General features: G+C 40.5%; 1 protein-coding gene across 9 annotated transcripts in view; it reads left to right on the top strand.

Annotated features, from left to right (window-relative positions):
- The window catches only part of LOC105482232 (chromodomain helicase DNA binding protein 7), a 187,697-nt gene that overhangs the window by 79,366 nt on the left and 85,177 nt on the right, over positions 1 to 23,154 (top strand). For all 9 annotated transcript variants that reach the window (XM_011742258.3, XM_011742254.3, XM_011742255.3 and 6 more), the window contains one exon: positions 21,831 to 22,261. In XM_011742258.3, coding sequence (XP_011740560.1) covers positions 21,831 to 22,261 — 431 coding nt within the window. The remainder of the gene's footprint in view (positions 1 to 21,830; positions 22,262 to 23,154) is intronic.

Here is a 23,154-nt window from a genome sequence, read left to right as displayed (position 1 = left end):
TGCCAATCTTCTGATTTTTGTGTGTGTGTATATATATATATATATATATATATTTTTTTTTTTTTTTTTTTGAGATGGTCTCACTCTGTTGCCCAGGCTGGAGTGCAGTGGCATGATCTCGGCTCACTGTGTCCTCTACCTCCCAGGCTCAAGCAATCCTCCTACCTCAGCCTCCTTAGTAGTTGGGACTACCCACTTGGCTAATTTTTTGTATCTTTTGTGGAGATGCAGTTTCACCATGTTGCCCAGGCTAGTCTCAAACTCCTGAGCTCAAGTGATCCACACCCCTTGGCCTACCTAAGTGCTAGGATTACAGGGGTGAGCCACTGTGCCCAGTATACAATTTTTTTTTAAATCACATTGATAATATCAAGTTGATGTTACCATGACTTCTCAGAAAAGTCTTTAAAGATTGAGAAGTTGTTGAGCTCGTGGGTGTTTTCAAAATTCTCACTTGTTTGAGAGCTCATTTTTTATTATTGTAGATAAGCACCATGAGTTACTTTCGTTGAAGTGATTGACTCACTTTATTTCAAGAGAAGTACTGCCAGATACTTGAGTCTGAATATCTGTGGTTTGTCTTTGAGTTAGTCTTTCAAGTAAAAACAATAGTCTTTGAGAAAAAAAAAAAAGGGTGGCCCGTTCAACTCACAACTCCAGGCAGTTGCCCAAGTGCTGTTCTTGGTGATAGCCTTCCTTGGTGCTTTGGCGAGCAGCAGATACCCTTCATGTGCACTTCCTGTTTCCTCACAGAAAAGATTTAAAAGGGTCAGGAATAACAAAAATCAAGTTTTACTATTTTGTCAAAGACATCCTTAAATGAGTTGGCTTACTTTTTTTCTTAATGTGAGTTGGTGGCCATGGCAAGAATAACAATTACCAGTGTATTTTTCTGTCACTGCCTTGATTGTACTTGCACCATTGATGTAAATGTCAACACAGTGAAAAGGGCAGCGATGTCTTAGTATATTATGAAAAAGTGCTGATTCTGTGGATGTCCTGAAAGAGTCTCAGGGACCACACTTTGAAGACTGCTTGTTTAAAGGGAAGTTCCAAACAGTAACTTTTTCTTACAAAGTTGAAAACCCATTTTTATCTAGAAAAAAATCTGTGTTTGGGGGTGGGAAGGTAAAGTGCAGCTGGGATGCTGGCCACCACTGCCAGGTCATGTCTTGAGCTGCAATGAGTTGGATGCCTGTGAGAGAAGACAGCGAATGGATTGGTTTTTGTTCTTGAGCGAACCTATTGTTTCTGATACTGTTTGCTTCTCTCTCTCTCTCTCTCTCCCTTTCTAACCTTCTGGTGAGAGAGCCTTTATGGCAAACAACTCACTTTAAATGGAGGCCTGGTACTGGGTAATTAGGAGGTGTTCCTGTTGCTCTGCAGAGGTAAGTCCCCCGTCAGTCATGCCTAGACTCTGCTGCCCCAGGAAAGTAGAACCCACCATGCAAGTCTCTTCTTACTCATGTCTCTAGTATGGGATTTAAAAATTCTCTTAGTGAAAATCATGTGTTAAATAATGAGTTTAAGCTACAGTATGAAAAATAAGGTTGTTGAGAATGGAGGACAGCTGTGTAGGTGAGACTTGGAGGATGGCTGGGTCTTAGTGAGGTCATTCGTTCATTCATTCATCCATCCATTCATCGGATATTTAGTGACTGCCTAGTATGTGATACACGCCGAGAATATAATGCTAAATGCTATCTTTTTCTTGCTGCCAAGAAGCTCAGCTGTGGCTCCCACTGAGTGGTAAGCATGCATTTGGATTGCTGTGTAATAATGTTGGTGAGAGGGAGCACACGTTTAGTTCAGGGCAGAGGCAGACCATTAAGTTTGGGGTTAGACAAGGCTTCCCAGAGGTTATCAGCTTTGGAAATCTGAAATATATGTACACTCAAGAGTTGATGAGGCACTTTGGGATTGACTCCATCAGATGGTCCTAGGAGCTGGTATCTGAAGACGGTGGAGGCCAGTTAGTGCTTTATAGACCTTAACAATATTTCCAGTTTCACCATTGCCTTTTTCTGCTCTCAGGGTACATGGGAACTCCAATTCATAATCAGACCATGTTTGGTGGGAACAGAGTGGGAGCAAAAGGGGTTTATGTTTCTGAGGTTTATCTAGGATGTTCATCCAGGCTTCCCTGTATCTCTGCCACACAGCAGAGGTCTTTCTGGTAGAAGGATTTCCATAATCCACGTATTTCCTAGAACTTGTTGGCTAAATGGCTAAGTGAATGTTTTTTGGGCTGCTACCAGATCCTGCCCCTCCTGTTAATAAATAGATTAATTAATTAATCAGAAATTTTCTTAATTTTCTTAAAATTTAGACGTACATCTAAGTTGGATAAAGTAGGATCTTCAGGAGCTCTTGGCCAGTGTCAGTATATAGAACATCTGCCTGAGAATTTCTTCTAGAGAACTGGGCTCACTTGGGCTTCCCCTTGGTAAGAGATGCTGAGGTTCTGGCTGGGGTGGTCAGTATCTGATATAAGCACTGTTGTATTCTCTTTACTTCCTTTCCAATTGCCATTAGAGGGGGTCTCTGCCCCACATTTTTAATCAGTCCTTCACCAGACTCTTGAGTTTTAGTCTGTGTCATGTCTTCATGGGCCCTTAGCATCCCCTGTCTGTGTAGGTCCTCTCAGTAAAGTCCTTCTTAAAGCACAAATAAACAAAAGCCCCATCTTCCTCTAACTGCTGCTCCAGGCACAGTGAACTGATTTTAGTTCTTCACAACCTTTTCACCCCTGAGCTTCTGGCCCATAACACTCACCCCTAGTTTAGAAATCCTTCTGTCTGCAAAGCCTCTGCTGACACTGCTGAATGTGGGGTCTAGGCTGCTCCTCCACACCAGTCTTGTTGTCTCTGTTACGATTATTGCTTCTCTGCACACCTGGGAAGGCAGCACAGCACAGTGTTGAAGAGCATGGCCCTGGAGTCCCGACTCTGTCACTTAGTGAGCTGTGTGGCCTGGGGTGAATTATATAGCTTCTCTGTGCCTCAGTTTTCTCACCTCTAAAATGGGAATCATACTTGGACCTATTTAACCGTGTTGTTAGAAAGATTGAGATAATACATGTACTGTGCTTAGAATTGTGCTCGATATATAGTAAATTGTCTATAAAATTATTACTGCTATTGATGCCACATTATTACTATTTTTGCTGCTACTAGAAATCTGTTTTTGCTAGTATACTCTGTTGCCCCCACTGTACTCTGAGTTGAGCGAGGTCAGGGTTTCTGCCCCTCATTTTCTCTGTCATAGCTTCAGTATGTCAGCACATACATTCTATAGGTGCTCGTCGAATGTGTGATATGCTAGGACAGAGGAATGGGAGCAAAGAGGGATCTTGCAGGGTGGGGAGACAGTGGCAGTCTGAGGCCTCCTGCTGGAGGACATGTCTTCAGGGCTGAGCTATACCTGATGGGCAGAAGCTAGCCAGGACCAAGGATCACATGACAGCAGCACAGAGGCCCCCCGGGTGGTGGTTAGGGGGCGGCCGGAGGTGGGAGAAGATGGGACTGCAGAGGTGAGGCCAGCAAAGAAACTGGGAGTCATGCTGGGCAGGTCGGTCTAGTGGGAGCAGGGTGTGGCCACATGTGCCGTGTAAAATTATCTAGTCACCATGGTAAGAGAGCAAAAAGAAACAAGCAAAATTAACTGTGGTATATTTCATTTAATGCAAGGTATATCCAAAAGATTGTTTCAACATGTAATATTTAAGCATCATTTCAACAAATCATATTTAATAGAGAAATACTGATGAGATATTTTACATTGTTTTTGTACTAAGTCTTTGAGATCTGGTGCTTTTATACTTATAGCACATCTCAGTTTGGACTGGCCACATTCCAGGTACTCAGTAGCCACACATGTCTGGTGGCTGCCACGTCGGACAGCATGGCTTGGTAGAAGACAGTTGAGAGGTAATGGGTTTTGAGTTAAGACAGTGTCAGTGTGGGTGAGGATAGTAGAACTACCTTTACTGTCAGAGCGGTCAGGGTAGTAGAACTTTACAGGACGACTGCCATGTCTCTTGCTTAGTAGATGAGTGGTGACTTCCCAGTTGATGGAAGAATTTAGGGAAAAAACACAAGGTTTATTTATTTAATATTTTTCAGGAATAAAGGGGCAGGAAGTAAGATGAGTTAAGTTTTAGAGTTTGAGATTTAATTGGGACATTGGACCTTGTGGATATGGAGCGTAGTAGAGAGTTTATGATCTTGAGGCCTGGGAAGAGGAGCAGAAGCTCTTTAAGCCCAGCAAAGACCCCCTGACCTGTCCCTTCCCCTCCTGAGCTGAGCCCACCACTCACTTGGACGTCCTGTCACTGCTCCCATCCTTTCTCTGGCTTGAGGGCTGTCTTCTTGGGCTTCAGTGGAAGATAGATAATCACCACCCACCCCCACCAGTCAGTGGGCTGTGGTCAGAGAGGAAAAGAGAAGCATACATGGGTCTGAGTTCACAAACATGCCTTAACCTTCTTCTGAAGTGACTGAAATATTTCTTCTTTTTTTTTGAGACGGAGTCTCGCTCTGTTACCCAGGCTGGAGTGCAGTGGCGTGATCTTGGCTCACTGCAAGCTCTGCATCCCGGGTTCACGCCATTCTCCTGCCTCAGCCTTCCGAGTAGCTGGGACTACAGGCACCTGCCACCACGCCCGACTAATTTTTTTTTGTATTTTTAGTAGAGACGGGATTTCACTGTGTTAGCCAGGATGGTCTCGATCTCCTGACCTCGTGATCCGCCTGCCTTGGCTTCCCAAAGTGTTGGGATTACAGGCGTGAGCCACTGCGCCTGGCCTGACTGAAATATTTCATAGTTCATGAGCCATTCGGATTTTAAAGTTTATTTTAAAGTTATGTACAATGAAATCACAAGCCATTTTGGATTGAAAAGAAGTAAGATGGAGGTAGTTCAACTACTACTGGAAAATGTCTGTACCTTTTTATTTTTGATATCAAATTCTGAGAACTTTTTCTGGGTCTCTTTCTAGCAGTACTTTTGTTTGGCAGTGTCTCTATGGGAATGAGATGAGGGATTGCAATTAGTTCATGGCAGAAAGAGAATGAAGATTTGTTGCTTGTTGACTCTTATTTAGAATATTCAAAGATGAGGTAAGAAGCTCATCCATCTGTTCAGCCATTCATTCATTCATTCATTCATTCATTCATTCATTCACCAGTCAACATTGTTGTGCATTTACAATGTGCTGGCTGCTATGTGAGATCCTGAAGAAATAAGCTGTTCTTCCCTTTAAAAATCCCAGTTACCGTGTAATGATGTAACTGTAACAAAGAGATAAATGCAGACTTGTATGGGAGAAGAAATGCAGGGCCAGAAAGGAAGGTGAAGCTTGAGCCAGGTGAAAGGGGTAATGAAGGAGAAACTTATGCAGACATAGTACAGAACATGTAGCTTTTCAGAGAAGAGCAAATGTTGCAATATTGCCTTGGAACAGTCTTCAAAATGTGCCTTCATTTATGTGTGCATTTGTTAGTTCTACAAAAGGTTCAAGGCACTGTATTGAGCGCTCTGGAGGTACAGCTGCTTTAAGGTGTAAATGCACGAGGCAGCATGAGTGCCCTTTTCAAGAGCAGAGAGCACACGAGCAGCTGCGGTACCCAGACTGAGGAGATGTGACATCCACATTAACATTTGAAGGCATCATGGGACTTTGATATTCTACCTGCAGACAATAGGCCTCTGGTGTGTGTCAGTCCCTGCATTAGATGTTGGGGATATGCATAGACACACACACCCCACACACACATGCACACACCTGCACGCACACACACGTATTTATATACATGCATACACACACCCCCACACACATATGCATGCATGCATGCACACACACATATTAATATACATGCATACACACACACACACATATATATGTAAATGGCAAGAGTATAACATGCTGCTGTCTTTCAGCGCTTCACAGTCCAGAGGACTAGTGGATCTAAAAATAGTCAAGCAACATGATGTTACCTACCTGGCCTTGTGGGAGCATTTGACTCCACCTGGAGAGATCGGGGAAGGCCTTGGGAAGAGGGTATGTTTAAACTGAGTTTTGAAGGTTGAGTAGGAATTAACTTGGAGAAGAGAGTGGGAAAGGACATTTTAGGTAGGAGGACTGATAAATCCACAAGCACTAAGCTGGGAAAGAGCAAAGGGCCTTTGTGTGGCTGCTGCTGCTGAGCTTGGTAGGGCACAGCATGTGTGGTGGAGAGGAGGACATGGGCCAGGAGGGCCTGGGGCAGCCCCACACCAGTGGCGCTGAGGGTTTCGGCTTTCAGTGTGGTTCACAGGGAATCACCAGTCAGTTGCACAGAAGCATGGGCGCTTTACATTTTAGAATGATCTTGCTGAAATCAGAAGATGCGTTGACAAAGATGAGACCAGCAGGAGGAAGACACATGAAGAAGCCCTTTGGTTCGGGCCTGGACTGGAGAAGCACAGGTGGAGGAAACGGCCACTGGGAAGGTTCGTGGGGAGGCAGGTCTTCATTACCAGGTGGACATGGCCAGTGAGGGTAGGGAAGAAACCATGTTTTTCTCTTGGTTGGGTGACTGCATATCACAGCAACATTAACCAAGCTGGGGAAATGGGTGGATGGCAAAAGAAGGTGATTCTGATTTTTGGCAAGCTGATCTTGAGATGCCAGAAGGAAACATCCAGTCTCTGGTGGAAATAAGCATCTGACTGTGCCATGCAGATATGGAATCTTGATGACCACCCAGACTTAAGGGAGAACGTAGAGGAACCAAGTCAGGAACGGATGGAAGAGGGAAGAATCATCAGTGACAAGATATGACAGAGAGTAATGGTGTAGTAGCAAAGGGTTTCCCCAACTTTGGTTTTTGAAAAACTTGAAATCCACAGAAAAATTAAATGAATAATACAGTGCACACCTGCTTATCATTCACCTAGAACTAACAGTTGCTAACACTTGGTCACTTTTGCTCTAATCTGTTACTGCCATTGCCCTCCTGAAGGAAGCAAGGGAGGTGGCCATGGAGATATTTTGGCAAGAACTCTGAGGGCAGAGGTAGCCTGTGCAAAGGCCCTGAGGTAGAAGGATGTGTAGCTTGTTGTCTACCGGTAAGGAATTGATTTGGCTGGAGTGAGAGAAAGGGGGAGAATTATAGGAGAAGTGTTAGGGAGGTGGCAGAGGTACATATGCTTGAGGGCCTTGCAGGCCATGGTGAGGTGAGGACTTCAGATTTTCCCGTGAAGGAGATGAGAAGGTACTGGAGATCTTTAAGAGAAACGTGATACGATCTGATTTGCATTTTGAAAGAATTGCTCAGACTGTGTAGTGGATTAACCAGGGTGGAGGCTTAGCAACAGGAGGTCAGGTAGAGAGGTGACTGCTGTAGTCCAGGCAGGGTCTTGATGTCACCTGAACAAGGATAGTAGCGGGGAGAGGCCACTAGGAGTGTGTCCTTTGTCTACGTTGAAGGAGGAGGCAGCGTGATTTACAGAATGGATTAGAGGTGATTCAAATGTAAGACTAAGTGAAGGGTCAAGGGTGACTCAAGTTTTTGGCTTCTGCTGCTGGTGCAGTAACAGTTTGTGGAGAAACCAAGAACCTGCTTTGGAATGCATTAAATTTGAGGTAGCCGTTGGGATATCTGTGTGGCTGTATGGAGTAGACAGCTGGATAGAGAAGTCTAGAGTTGAAGGAAGTGGTCTGGATTGGAGAAAGGACTTTAAGAATCATTGACATATAGGTAGTATTTAAAGTGATAAGTAGATTCTCTCGTTGTGAGAGAAAAAAAAGCACAGATAGAGTTGAGATCCAAACTCGGAGGCCTGGAGTGCCCCAGAAATTATAGGTCGAGAAGTTGATGAGAAACCAGGAGGAGCGCAGAAGGCAGGAGGAGAGGGCTGTCCTGCATGTCATGCGAAGAAGTGAGGAGTGAGCAGCTGTGACAGGTGCTGCCGATAGGTCAGGTGGGATGAGAGAGGAGAGCCTTGGAGGCACCTTGGTGAGAGCAACTTTTGTGGAATGTTAGTGTGCAGTCAGAGCAAGTTCAAGAGTGAATGGGAGGAGAGGAAGTGAAAACTGCAAATATTGTTGCTGTTTCAAGGATTCTGCACTAAAGAGGAGCCGAGCTGGAGGAAGATGTGTTGAGAGGCTCTGTAGATGCTTGAAGAAGTGAAGAAGGTGAGGTAGAAGGATGTAGAGCGGGAAGGAAGGTCAGGTAGGAGGCAAATTCAAAAGTAGGTTGGTAGATCACTTTGGAGGAGATAGTTGTTTAAATTAGTCCTTGAGGCAGACTTGTTTTAAACGGCTGTTTGAAAGAATTGTTGCTACAAGGGTGTTCTGTGTTAGAGTGACTGAAAGCCAGCGCAGAGCTTGCCTTGGCTGGTGCTCAGTAGCTGCCGAAGCTCATGGCACTCTGATGGTGGATATCTGTGCTGTCGCAGCCACATGCTCAGCTGTGCTGGGAAGAATTTGGGTCCCTGGAGGCTTCCTGCCCTTAACTCCCTGAAGTCAATGCTGTCCCCCTGCCCGGCAGCTCTGTGTGGGATTCCTCACGGTGCTGGGACTCTGAGTGACTGCTGGTTCTTGTCCTTTCTGCTTTCCCTTTCTTCTCCCCTCTCTCTTTGTGGTTTATTTGCTGTGTATCTAGGACTTCAGAGGTTCACAAACATGAATGAAGTTTTTATACTTAAGCATAATTATTCTGTGCATGGTGAACTGTCTAATAATTATTATTTTATGACATGTATTCAACATAGACTAAAGTTACTGTGAGCAAACCTCACAGATGTTAGTTAGGTATCTGAAATGAGATGGTGTATTATAGGAATGTTGTTCTGCAAATTTTTATATGGGAAAAGTAAATTGTATTTGAAGGTTTGGTTTAGATTTGTAATTCTAGTATATTTTATTTTTTTTCTGGCGTTTCATAGTTTTTCAAATCAATTTTATTTTTCTGTGTGTATCTGAGAAACTTCCTTAATACTCCCCTCTGAAATCATTTTTACTTCCCCCACCCCCTCTTACAAATACTTCATTCCTTACTTCATTTTCATTTTTGAAGTGTGGAGATGGTTATCATTGAAGCAGGACCAGAGCAGAGACCCCCAGATGGTCTGAGAGTTAGAAGAGACTTCATAGAGATCAGTTCATCCACTTCCATTCTAGACGAGGAAGTTGAGGCGTCTTGAGTTGTTTTCCCATTTGTTTGTTATGGTAGGAAACCAAACCTAATATTAAATCCTTCAAGTTTTACTATCCTTCCTTCTAACAACTTCTCTAAAAGGAACCACTCACATGCAGTGGCTGGTGTACTTGGATGGGGTGGCTGCCACCCTGCAATACCATGGGCCGTCCAGTGTTAGGGCCATCTGGGCCAGCGCTGCTCTGACCCTGTCCTCCAGCTTGTATTAGTTTGGTCCTTCCTCATTGAGATAAATTCGTTCTGCATGTTGTTTCCTGTTTGCCAGCTGTCCCTGGGGATGGTGGGGATGGTGATAGATTCAAAAACCTGTGAGATTGCTCCCCCAGTAATTGCTATTTACATTTCTGAATTTGCTGTAGTAGAAACTGAAGAGAAAATCTTTAGGTTCTTGGTCAGCACTGGACTAGATATCAGACCACTATTACATTTTGGTACTACAGAGCTTATTCAAATAATTTTGAACAATAATGTTAAGCTACCATGAAAAAAAAAAAACTGCACTCCTTTGTTTGCAATAATTCATACATGAATACTGCTAAAACACCCCATCTTATGTGACTAATTGCATTCTTATTCATCACCCCAAATTGTATTTTAAGTGAGAATATCAGAACATTAAGTATTTGTATTTTAGGCTGAAATGAAGATATTCTGTCATAAGTCATCTAAAGTAATATGTTTTCAAAGTAGGGATGATTCTTTGATATAAACAAGTTGAAATAGAAGCAAACCTCAAATACAAATCCTTTTGTAATAGCATCTCTGTAGTATTTTTCAAAGAGTTCAGGTATTTCCAAATAAACACGTGTTTAAGAACTCTAACTAAGGCTGCCGAATAGTTGTTGACGCTGAGGCCAGGCTAAATCACACAGCCGTTTAAACTGAAACAGCTCAGTTCAGAGGGTACTGCTGTTTTATAACCATATTTAAAAATGTGTTCCTCTTTTACTCCTTCAAACTGGGTTCAGGGATATAATGGATCCCATTATAGGTAAAAGGTCTGTGACTCAGCCATCGAGCTACTCAAACTCTTGCCTGTTTTAATTGCCACCATTAAAGCTTTAGTACTTTTATCTCATAAAAATAGATATCATTGATGTAAAATGTGTGCCTATTGAAGATACATGTGTACCTCTGCCCTTATAGTTAGCTAATCAGCCATTTGAGTTTGAAGTTAGTTAGGTTTTATGCAGATGGGAATATGACATAGATCACAAATTTGTTCAGATTTAGTCATTTAATTAAGAAAAAAATTCCATGTAGTAATAAGGGCAATATCTAACTAGAATGTCTTCCAAGATAAAGCTTATTTTGTTTTGGTTTGCCTTTTAACTACATTTAATTGATGGAACGATGGTAGATTTTTACTAATCTCTTTCTTGAAAGAGAATAGTGTTTCTGTGATTCTAATACTGTGACTTCAGTGATTCAAGGAAATACTTGAATTACTCTTCTGTCCCTATTCGACACATCTGTTTAAGTGTGGTAATTGGAGATGTTTCTCTGGCTATATTTTGGTGTATACTTATAGACAAAAATAAAGCCCTGCAAAGGGGAAAATATCAAAGTGTGAAGGAAACTCCAAGAACACACTGGAAACTAAATGTTAAGATGTGAAAAGCTAGTTCATTCTGGGTTTTTCCTTCCAGTATTTGAGCATGTCACAGCCATTCATTATTCATATTGTGATATGCAAACAAGGTGCAGTGACTCTAGAAGAGTTCTAAAACGAGTACATCTCAGGACAGCTTAACTGCCTAACCACTGTGTACATACACATTGCTTTCTCTGTTGTGAAAATAAATTAGCAAATAATTGGTGGGACAGTTTTTTAAGTTATTCTGTTCTGCAGTTGTAATTGCGGGATTGTATTCAGATAAGAGAGAAAATCTGACTGTAAAAGGGTCTCAAATCTGAACAATTCTAAAACTAAAACCTACCCACACAAAACATTTGTGAGCTGATATACATAACCAGGCTTCTATTCTTGCCCAGCTGTGTAGATTCAATTATAATAATTTTCTCAGTTGCACAACACTGCTGTTTGTTTATTATTGCGTTATTAGTTAGTGAATGAACCTCCCTCTTTTTGACCCCTCAGCAGTGTTTATAAAACACTTAATTGCTTTGGTGTCTTCTGTTTTGTGCGTAGTTCCAGCTGGAAGGAGTCATGGGGACACAGTCCCCTCTAAGTGTTAAACTGACTGTAATATGTATCAAACTTTCTTTCCAAGTAAGTATCAGGAACCTTTAATATTGCTTATAACATGGCTGCTTAGAGTTTTTTGCTTGAAAATGAAGAGGTTTTTTTTTGTTTGTGTGTTTTCTTTTTTAATCTCCCTGTGATGATTTACGTGGTAGTTAACTATCTAACTTGTTAGACTCTAGCTTTTTTTGCTTATCATAGGCACTCCCTTTATCTCACCTGGACTCTTCCTGTCTGAACGGGTCCTACCTCTGCCCAGCTGTTATCTTACACCCAGTTCTCTTTGCCATTACATCTTCCACTTCTTTGGAGAAACTTCAGCAGAATTGTATGAGCTACAGCGATTAGGTAGTTAGGTATCTGAAATGAGGCATAATGGTTGAGAATGTGGGCTTTGCCAGAGGTTGCCTGGTTTGAATCTTGATTCTTCTTATAACCAGCTTTTTGTGATGTGCAGCAAATTTCTTAACCTCTTTGAATGACTTCATTTCCCCATCTGTAAAATGGTGATGACTTCATTGGTTGTCTGGAACAGTGCTGGGCACAGAGGTGCTCAGTGATATCACAGCAGTGGCCTCTTTACAAAGGCTTAATAAAGGAAGTCCTGCTGTGCTGTCTTTATGTGAAAGGATAAATATCTCACTAGGAAAGGGCAATCCTACGTAGAAAAACAATTTCAGATGAGAGTTGCAAAAGATTTTACAGTATACATTAGTTATTTATTGTTATGTGACACTTTACAGGTTGACTATCTCATTCAAAATGCTTGGATTGAGAAGTGTTTTGGATATCAGATTTGTTTCAGATTTTGGAATATTTGTATTATGTTTATTTGTTGATCATCCCTAATTCAAATATCTGAAATTCAAAATGCTCCATTGAGCGTATCCTTTGAGTGGTATTTCAGTACTCAGAAAGTTTCAGATTTCAGAGCATTTGGATTTCAGATTTTTGGATTAGGGATACTCACTCTGTACCACAAACTTTATGGCTTAAAACAATATCTGTTTCCTCTCTCAGTTTCCATAGATCAGAGTTCGGGCATGGTTTAGCTGAGTCCTCTGCTCACGCCTCACAAGACTGCAGTCAGAAGTCGTTAGGACTGTGTTCTCATCTGGAGTCTTGACTAGGGAGGAGTCCACATTCAGGTTCATTCAGGTTGCCCACAGGATTCATTTCCCGTGCTATATGACTTGGACAGGGGGCTTCAGTAACTGCTGGCTGTTGCCTGGGGCCACCTTCAGCTCCTGAAGTTCTGCACCATGTTGGGTTCCCCAGCAATGTAGAGTTCCCACCCTCAAGAAGGGTCTCCACCCTCTTTAAAAGCATCCCCCAGTCAGACCTAGCCAGAAAATTGCCCTTTAAGTAACTCCAAACCAATTGATGTGGAAATCTTGATCACACATGTGAAATCCTTTTACCTTCACTGTATTCTGTTGGCTTGAGGGTCACAGGTCCCTCCACACTCAGAAGATAGAGATAATGGGACCATCTTGGAATTCTGCCTCCCCACAAGACGTACGTGAGTTTTTATAGGACAAGAGTAGTCTGTCATTAAGCAATTATTGAAAACTAAATTTGCTAGACTCTCAGTCTTTGAATCCTGGAGAACTTGCCTAGAGTGTGTAAATTAACTTTATCACTGTGCTACTTGTAAATTGATTTTTTTCCCCTTCAAAAATTGTTCTGTTCCCAATTCTGCACAAACCCCTGGGATTGTTCAGTGTTACAGACACACCTTCGATAGTCTTTGAAGTTTGACTTTTAAAATTCTTAAGAACAGCATAGTAAGTTACTTTTAATATTGACCCTTTTAAGGTAGTAGAAACTTAAATGCAAATTTGGTAAAAATTGCTTTACCAGAACCAAACTCTGCATTTCTTCTTTCCAGTTTAAAGATTAAACCTGCGAAGCATTTTGACCAGCTAGGAAGCACTGTTGTTGTCTTTTGTTTTGCCAAGTTTGATCCTTCGTAAGCTGGGTAGCTTCAGGTATGGGTGTCCACTGCCAAATTCAAACTTCTAGACACCTCTTTGAGAACACTATGGACCTTAGGGCTAACTTGAAATAAACAAGACAGATGCCTTGAGACTGAAATTGGTTCTGTAGAACCAATTCTATATTCATGTATAGTTCTCATTCATGTATAGTTACTAAGGTGAGCCCACTAAGGGAAGGGCAATTTATGCAAGGTGGTGAAGAAAAGAGAGAAGGGAGAGAATGAAATTTACTTTGTTAAGGCCCATGAACATACTATATTTGCCATTTTTACTTCTAGAAAATAATGTCCAGTAGAAGAACATTTGCTGATTTACTGCCCTAAGGAGCTCAGAAATTTAGAACAAGAGGGTGAAAGTATGACTGTGTCTCAGATTCCTCTAATGGGCTCATATTTTGGTTTGCTTGTGATTAGTCAGAGGCACCATGATGTTCACATTGGAGACCCTGCCTTTTCTTGAGTTGTTGCTCTTGTTCTGTCATTTCCATTCGATCATTTATAAAGCAACAACAATATCACCCACTTCACCAACCTCATAGGGTTATTATATGAATCCAAGAGAAGAGGTATATAAAATGTTCAGCAGAGAAAATAGGTGGGCAGGCCTGCTGCCTCAGGGGGCTACCCCTCTGCTTGTGGCCTGGGAGATGTAGGAAGTTACTCACTCTTAACTGCAATAAACTTCGCATTGTGTTGCACTTGTGGTGGTTTTTGTTTCTTCCCTGCCCAGAGAAGTGATGGTTCTGTTGGCCCTCTTTTTTCCCTCAAAATTACTCCAGGGATAGGAGATGTAAGGTCAGGAACACAGTCTAAATACTGGCATACCCTTTTTAGAAGGCTAGCACATGTAAAAACATTCAAGTCTCGTATAAACAAGCTAATTTTTGCAAGCATTTATGAAGCAACAGAGACACATCAAAAGCATGTTCAATTTAGCATTAGCTCAACTCTGTGCCCTAGGGGTGTGTGTATAGATAAACAGGCTGTTTCAACTATATGGCCCCTAAATGCAAGCCTGTGACTTCATCTGGTACTTTTCCTAAGAAGTAGCAATGAATCTGTGACAAAGATGGAGAAAAGAACTGGCTGCGTTACAGTCTTTGAAATATAGTAGATGGTGATTTGGGGTGGGGAGAGTTTTCAAGGCAGGGTAAGGAGCGGGCTTATTTTTTTGTGGTTCTTGAGGAATTGGTTCAGTCCCTGGGAAAAAGTAGGCCTCAATATTGATTGCATTGAATTATGCCAGTGGAGTGATTTTGAGAATCATAGTGGATAATGTTTGTTGGCTGCAAAACACAGTAAGAATACCAGTTCTCACCTACATCGTTATCTTTGAGTAAAAGGTTAGTGATTCTCTACAGCTTTAGTTTGGAACTAGAGTTCTTCTCCGACCCTTTGAAGGCAAAAACCTCAAATTTGTGTTAAATTTTGTAGCCATCTTAACCTGCAGATTAGGGTTAGGATCTTAAATAGAAGTAAGGCCTTTACGGTTTTGGAGAAGGACAGCAGTCTGCTCCCTAGGCTTGTGCTGCGGCTACAACTAGGGTTGGAGAACTCCACAGCCACCCCCTTTGGCTGAGGACACCACTGTTGGGGGTCCTGGTCACATACCAGGACCTTCTCACAAGAGGCTTGGTAAAGTATGTGGATTTTGTAGCAATAGCTCCTGTGTTAGGATTCCAGTTTTGCCATTTTCTAGCTGTGTAACTTTGGGTAAATTAATCTTAAGATTTCAATTCCATCATTTATAAAGCAGCAACAATATAACTCACCTCACCAGCCTCATAGGGTTATTACAGGAAACTGAAGACAAGAGGTATGTAAAATGCTTAGCAGAGCACATGCTGCATGTAACTATACAAGAGATGATTAAAGGAAACGTCATTCAGTACAGTGTTGCAGGATGGCTTTAGGACTGGTACCTTGGTGCTGTCTCTCTGCTCAGCACCCTCTTCCCATTGCCCTAGGAGGGCCAGGCTGGGGCAGCCTTGCTGGCCCAGCAGCATGGCTCTGTGCTTGCAGAGCTGACCCTTGCCCACTGGTACACCTGGACCTGCAGGGCAGCACCAGGCAAGGGTGGACAACTGGTCAGAATCATGTTGGTGGAGAACAGAGAGACAGGAAAGGGGAGACGGCTGGAAGGGCAGTGGTGGATATGGCAGAGGGTGAAGGAGCTGAGGGCAAACGCCCTGTTCTCCTCCACTTCGGGGGAGCCTTGTTTCAGTTAGAATTTCTCAGATGTTTAGAAAAGGGTTTAGCATTGTCAGAGTTCACTGCTTATGTTATCCCAGTCAATCGGACTATAGAAACACCACAGAGTAGTGTTTTACACATTATAAATGCTGTTGGACAGTTCCTGTGGTATCACTCCACTCCTAAATATGGAGAACATGCTTGGTATTCTGTTTCTGATGTGAAACTTTACAACATGACTGCTTGGTTCATTATTTCCATTGTTTTGAATGCTACTGATTCAGAATGTGTTTATAATTTAGATGCCATAAAGGTGGCTCATGTTAATTTCTAGCCATTTAAGATTTTGTTTGTATGGTTAATCTATTCTAAGGACAACTTAAAAACACAAGCAGAAAGCCAAAGGTTCAAAAATGCCTTCAGATAATTTTTCAACTAGATATTTCAACAGTAATTTAAAATTTTTATTTATAAAATTTAATGATTCTGAGGTACATGCTAAGATAAATTATTTCATTATGCTATATCAAAATTCATTTTATTTAAGTTTGTAATTATTTTGACTGTGTGTGTAACAAAAATTATACAAGTCATTCTTATATGATTATACTAGTTTATTCCTACCAGTGACTTGAGAATAAAATAAACAGCCAATTCAGCGAGCTGTTTCAGTGCATTTTATATAAAGTTATATTTGTGCATAGTGTAATATGCTATCTTTTAAAACATTTGATAATCAATGTTTTGAGAAAGAAAGATGGACAGATACACATACTTACGTACCCCTGTGCTAGAGAAGGTGATGGATTTGCCATGCTATCGCTGTATCAGTGTAATCAAAAGGATATTTTGATGGACATTTAAAATCTTCATGGAAAGAAGGGAAGCCATGGCTAAACACCCGTAGGACACTCTCTGTACTGTCTCCAGTGCCCCTTTTCCCAGTAATTAAGGGCTTGGAAAGTCCTGCAGTGAAGAAAACTGAATTTTGGTTAGCACAGAATTCTTTTTTTTTGAAATGGAGTCTTGCTCTGTTGCCTAGGCTGGAGTGCAGTTGTGTGATCTCAGCTTGCTGCAACCTCCACCTCCCGGGTTCAAGCAATTCTCCTGCCTCGGTCTCCCAAGTAACTGGGATTACAGGTGCATACCACCATGCCCGGCTAATTTTTTGTATTTTTAGTACAGATGGGGTTTCACTATGTTGGCCGGGCTGGTCTCCAACTCCTGACCTCAGGTAATCTGCCTACCTCGGCCTCCCAAAGTGCTAGGATTACAGGCGTGAGCCACCGCGCTTAGCCTGTCACAGAATTCTTTAAACTCATGTTACCTGAGACCTGTTTTTATGTGACACATTTGAATATCCTTAACTTGTTCTGTACTCTTTGCCTTCTCAATTAATTCATATAGTCATTCAATATAAATATGTTTTCCTGGAAATTGTTAATAATGAGCTGAATAAAACTAACTGGCATATAAAAAAACTTGAACTCAGGGCCCTGAGTATCATTGATACTGATTTTTAACCAAGCAGAAAATATTTCAGTCCTTGATCCTCTTAAGAATATTTTTGTGCTTTTTATTTTATATCAAATAATTAAAGTTTATTATCCCAATTGACCATTCAAACTGTTATCCGCTCATCTTGATCTCCTCCCTTACAAAGCAGATTTTAAAAGCTTGCTTGTGAAGCCTTTGCATGTCTGCAGTCACCCAGTCTTAGGCAGGATTTGTTGTTCAAGCTGGTTCCTTTGCCTCCCCCTGTCTCTCAGCCTGGGACAGTTTGTAGAAAGCCTCCCTGGTCTCAGCCTGGGTTAGGTGCTCTGCAGTCTTTCCCAGCAGGTACTATGTCTGCCTTGTTTACTGTTAGAGACTCAAATATTTGTTGAATAAATACATGAATTGGGTACTAGATACCAAATGCATCTTCTTTTTTATCAGCGTCATTGTTACAATCTCAGTAGGACTTGCTGAAACTTTGCTAAGTGTTCTTTTGAATCATTGCACACTCGTCTGGCTGAAGATGAAGTGTCAGTTTTCATACCAGAATTCCTTTTTTGAAGAGTGTAGAAGGGTCAAGAACCTGGGGAATACTGGAAAAAATAAAAATTAAGAATGTTTGTAATAAAAATGTGTCTCCAAAGCCATTTTTAAGATACCAAATAGTACGTTTCAATCTTAAATGACTCCTTGATATTTGTATTTTCATGAGCCATTTAAGCAATAGTTTAGTGTTCTTAAAGCTTGTATTTGTGCTTCTTGGGACTTAATTGGCCTGCCTCTTCTTCACCAGAATCTTATTTTCTCTGAGAGCACAAGTGCCTCCTCCTCATTGCCTCCCTTTAGCTTAATTTGTGGGGAGGCTTTTGTTTTCATAAGTACCGTGTTATTCTGGTCCCCTTGGTACCGTCTTTTCTTTTTCTATAAAGCATTGTTTTGATTTTAGACTTGTTTGTATGTAAATACACATGTAAATAAATACATTTGTCTGTAAATAAAATGTTTATCCTTGGGTGCCCTGTATTACAAAATGTTGGTTTGCAGAGATCATACATGTTGAAAGCATGGCACACACTGTTAACATTGCGTCACTTGCTCATGCTATACTCAAAATTGCTAACAGGCTGAGGCTTCAGCAGTATAATTAAGGCAAAACATGATAAAATTAGGTAGCTTTTTAAGCCAGAAAATACTGATGAATTGTGGAAGAAATCACACTGAGATAAATAAAAAGTTGCTTTTTTACATATCTTTTCATTTTCTTTGATGATTCTCCTATCATTTTGGGTTGGATTTGCTTGAAAGAAGCAGAGGGATTGCCGTCACTTCCCCCACTGGGTCTCCTTTGGTTAAATTTGCATCTTGTCCATTCTGCTGTTTTATATATGATAATTTAGTTGTATGTCTTTTCTAATTTATATGTTGTGAACAATGGAGTTAAAGAAACGAATAATTGTCTTTAGCTTATGGTAATTTTTTCAACAAAACACACTCACCTTAGATCGTTTTTATTTATAGTTTAAGTATCAGTTATGCTGTTTCAGTTCCAAAAGTTCATGGCAGTCTTTATATATTCCATAATGTTCCAAATGGCATATGGAATTATAGTAGAATATATGTCAAGCAGAAAGTTTGACAGGATGTTATTTAAAAATACCTTTGGTATCTAACATTCTCCATGTTTGCTCTAATAAATGAGAGGTTTTAGGAATGCCCTACATGGTAATATCAGATGTTAATGGCATTGATTACCTGTCAGGCAGTGGGAATTGATGGGAAAATGTCTGCTGTAAAATTAAATAGCATTAGAGAAGACTGTACCATGCATCTGGTGGGTGGGGGGTGGAGGGGGGGACATGGCTGGGCCTGAGAGACTTTGTCAGGGTATTACTGGGAGCTCCAGGTTTTTTTCCCCACATGATTAAGGCAGGCCATCTGTTCTTTGTTAAATGTTTACAAAAACAGCTTTTCTCTAAAAGATTTAAGGAGATGTGGGTCTGGTAAACACTATAATATTTCTGAGCACCTTTTTCACCCTATTTCAGATAGTACCAAAACATAATTCTGCTGCATATCAAATGGAATTAATACTTTTTTTGTATTTGATCTTCACTTTTTTCCTCCTTATGCAAGATTAAATTTTTTACTGAGTTATTAATTTATGGCTTCATTTATTACTAAAAGGAGCATCTAACATGATTTGTATGCTAAAGTGTGTAGATAAACTTTAAATCTTTTTGTGTTATGTGTTTTATGCTTTTTCTAATTCATTACTGTGTACCGGGGAATCTCTCATTAGAAGCTGGTGTTCTATTACTGGAGCGAATGCCATGCAGATCAAAGAAAGGTAAACATACCTGGTATTATTTCTCCATTCTAAGTTTTAATCATTGTTTAGACTTTCCTCTTTTCCTCTCTTTCCAGGAACAACTTTTTCTTTCATTTCCTGAAAAATAGCTTGTCCCAAATAAGTTTGATCTCTGTGTCCTGTGCAAAAAATATAGGGCTTTTTCCTTTTTAATTACATTAGGAAATAATATGTACAAACTAACTTGACTTATGCAAACTAAATATAAAACAGTTACATCAAGTCCCCTTGATACTTAGGTAATGATAATTTGGACAGTGCCTCTGTTGATGTGTAAGAGTGTTTGTGAGGAAAGGATAGAGGGGCAGGGGGTAATTTTGGCAGTGTTTAGTTAGCTGTGTTATCCCTACATGGAAATCTGCTCATGTAGATCTACATCTATGTATTCTTCTTCAAACTTTGACCTTGCCTCTGTGTTTCCTATGTATCGTTACTCTTTTTTCAGCCTCTTTCTCCCTTAGCTGTGACCAGGAAAGGGCAATAAGTACTTTAAGATTTTTTAATGCCACCGGATTTTAGAAGAAACTTTGAAAATCACCTATCAATCACCTAACCCCAAACCGTCATTTTGCAGAAAAAGAAACTAACTCCAGATAGGTGAAGTGATTTTTTCCCAGATGATATAGCTGATGGTAGGGCCTGTACTTGAATTTTAATCTCTTAACTCAGAGTTCTGGGCTCTTTCTCTTACACCAGGGCAATTGAGTGAAACCTGTGAGCCTTTCCCAGAAAGATGCTGTGTAGAAGATGTTAGGAAGAGGTGGACAGAATCAGAAAGTACTAGAGTTAGGAAACTAGATTCAAATCTTAGCTCTGTCACTAACTGTGTGACCTGGGGTGGCCACATCACCTTCTTGGACTTTTCCTTTCTGAAAGATGGGGGTAAATTATCACTTTTTTGTTGTGAGATTCAGGGGAATTAACACATCTAGCAAACATAACGTAGCTTGGTGCATGGCATCAAATAGCTGCTCAATAAATATTAGATGTATTGGAATTGAATTTACAGTACCTGTATTTTAATGTTTAATTCTAACTTTCCTCCTTTTCTCGTAGTAAGCCTTGGCATGTACAGTAGTCACAAGGCTCTGGAGATGTGGGCCTGGGCTCACCTGCCTGCTCCTCTTCTGTAGGTCATGTGCTGAGGAGTGAGGACCCTGGAACTATTGGCTCTGATGTCAGTCTCAGTTCTGTCACTTAACATCTGTACCTCCTCAGGCAAATTACTTCATCTTAGAGTGGCAGTGTCTTCAACTATAAAATTAGAAGAATCACCTAATGCTTAGGGCTGGTGTGAGGATTGAATGGTACCAAGACATAAAGCATATATGCCTGGCACATAGTAGATCGTTTATATTACAGTTAGTGTTGCATGCCAGAAGCAGCATATGAAAAAGGCAGGAAATGAGAGACATATGTAGATTTAATATTTTCAAGTATTTTGTTGAAATGTAAATGTTCGTTAGATGTCATAATTTATGGTATAGATGATAATCCAGGCTCTGGTTTGGATGGTGAGCTATGAGGGAGGCTGTTGTGTGCAGGAGTCACTTCCTCCGATCTTGGCTGACCACTAAGAATCCCATCCTAAATGTGGTTAGTTTTCAACTCTATTTAAGATAGTGTCTGGGTGTATCCCTAGTGGATGTCAAGAACCTCCCAAAGGCATGTCACCTTAATTTATTTGGGTTATCTCTCCCTTGGTGAAATTTTGAAATACAAAGCTTAAAGAGGTTAAGAAAAACATGTTCCACCTTTCATGTCAATGCAAGAAATTTCACCAACCCAAAATCATCAAGTTTGGGTATGTGGTTTTAATTTGATATTTTAATGTTGTTTAAACCAGAAATGACTTGTGTAAGATTTATATTATGTTTACACTTTTATTTCAGACTTTCACAGTACTAGAATATCTTGAAATGTTCAGTATACTTGCTCATTTTAAAAATGGCTAAATTATATACCTTTAATTTGAGTTCCCATTCCCACATGGGGCTAGAACTCAACTTAGATGTATTCTTTGGCTTAGTTTTGCTGCTGTTTTACCATTCACCATTTTCATGTAGGCTGTTTGAAAAATGGACAGTGTCTTAAGTTGGATTAATTTTTACTTCCCGAACTGATTTTTTTACTGTATTAACTAAAGTGCTATTTTAAAACTTTCTTACTTAAAAGATTGTCTCTTAAAGAAACATATTTTTTTTTGGATGTGAGAAGATGATAGATTCTACAACTGTATAGTTGGAAAAATATTTTCTACTTAAGTATAGAATAAGTTTCAGAAACATCAGCCACTAACTTTCAGTTCTTTTCTTTACTGTGAAGAATGATAAACTAATTTCAATTGCTATTTGTGTCTCTTAGCATTCTCCGTCGGAGCCCTTTCTAGAGAAACCAGTGCCGGATATGACTCAGGTTAGTGGACCGAATGCTCAGCTAGTGAAGAGTGATGATTACCTGCCATCAATAGAACAGCAGCCACAACAAAAGAAGAAGAAAAAGAAAAACAACCACATTGTAGCAGAGGATCCCAGTAAAGGTTTTGGTAAAGATGACTTCCCTGGTGGGGTAGATAACCAAGAACTAAATAGGAACTCACTGGATGGGTCCCAAGAAGAAAAAAAGAAAAAGAAAAGGTCAAAGGCAAAAAAAGATCCGAAGGAACCGAAAGAACCCAAGGAGAAAAAAGAGCCCAAGGAACCCAAGACCCCGAAAGCCCCTAAGATTCCCAAAGAGCCAAAGGAAAAGAAAGCAAAAACTGCCACGCCAAAACCCAAATCCAGCAAAAAGTCAAGGTAGGCTGTGGGCAGAAACAACAGTTGCAAAACATTGAGAGTACAGCAATTAGCACCAATAGTTACAGCCTATGAAATGAGGGGTGGGAGGGGACACAATGATTTTTGTCATCATTGAGCTTCTTTCTCTAATATCCAAACTAAAAAGCTAAGACTTTTACGCATTCTGAAAGTTAGGATGTATTGTTGTGAACTGTTGATATACAGATCTTACTAGATACAAATTAAAAATCAATTTTTTATATTTTTGTGAAAACTTACTTAGTAAATGGAATGAAGTTAGCAGTATAATTATTTGTAAGAATAGACTAGCAACCTCATTTTCAGTGATGATATAAAACTGGATAGGAAGGATTATAGAAGAAAGGTCACTATATTTCACTAAGCATTTCAGCCCTTCTTCCCAGAGGTTGAACCGGGATTATTAATTCTCTCTACTTGGCAGAGTAAGCCTTCCAGGAGCAGGGTTGAAATCCTAGTGAGCAGCGCAAGAGAAATCAAATAGTACTTGTCCATGGAATATGAATTCAAGAGTAGCATGAATTTTAGGTTCTAGGGAAGACCCTCTTTCACTCCATACTCCCCCCATCAGTTCTCTGACCGCTCCCCCAAAAAGCATATTTATTCAGTAAGAAAAGCTGAGAGGAGAAGACATTGAAGACTAATTTTTTTCATTTGTAGTGAATGTTTCTTACAACTGTTCTGAACCAGTTCCAGACATCTGAATCTGTTTTTCAGAATGTGGCTCATGTTAGAAAATATAGTTTCCAGATGGAACTATGGTCAGCCTTGGTTAATCTGAATCTGTTTGCAAACTCCATTAGAAAACACACCCACCCCATACCCTCATGTGCACGTGTAAATACACACCTGTGTATGCACCAGTCAATTCT

This window comes from Macaca nemestrina, chromosome 8, assembly GCF_043159975.1.
Source record: "Macaca nemestrina isolate mMacNem1 chromosome 8, mMacNem.hap1, whole genome shotgun sequence".
NCBI lineage: Eukaryota > Metazoa > Chordata > Mammalia > Primates > Cercopithecidae > Macaca > Macaca nemestrina.
This window is presented reverse-complemented; position numbering and strand designations above follow the sequence as displayed.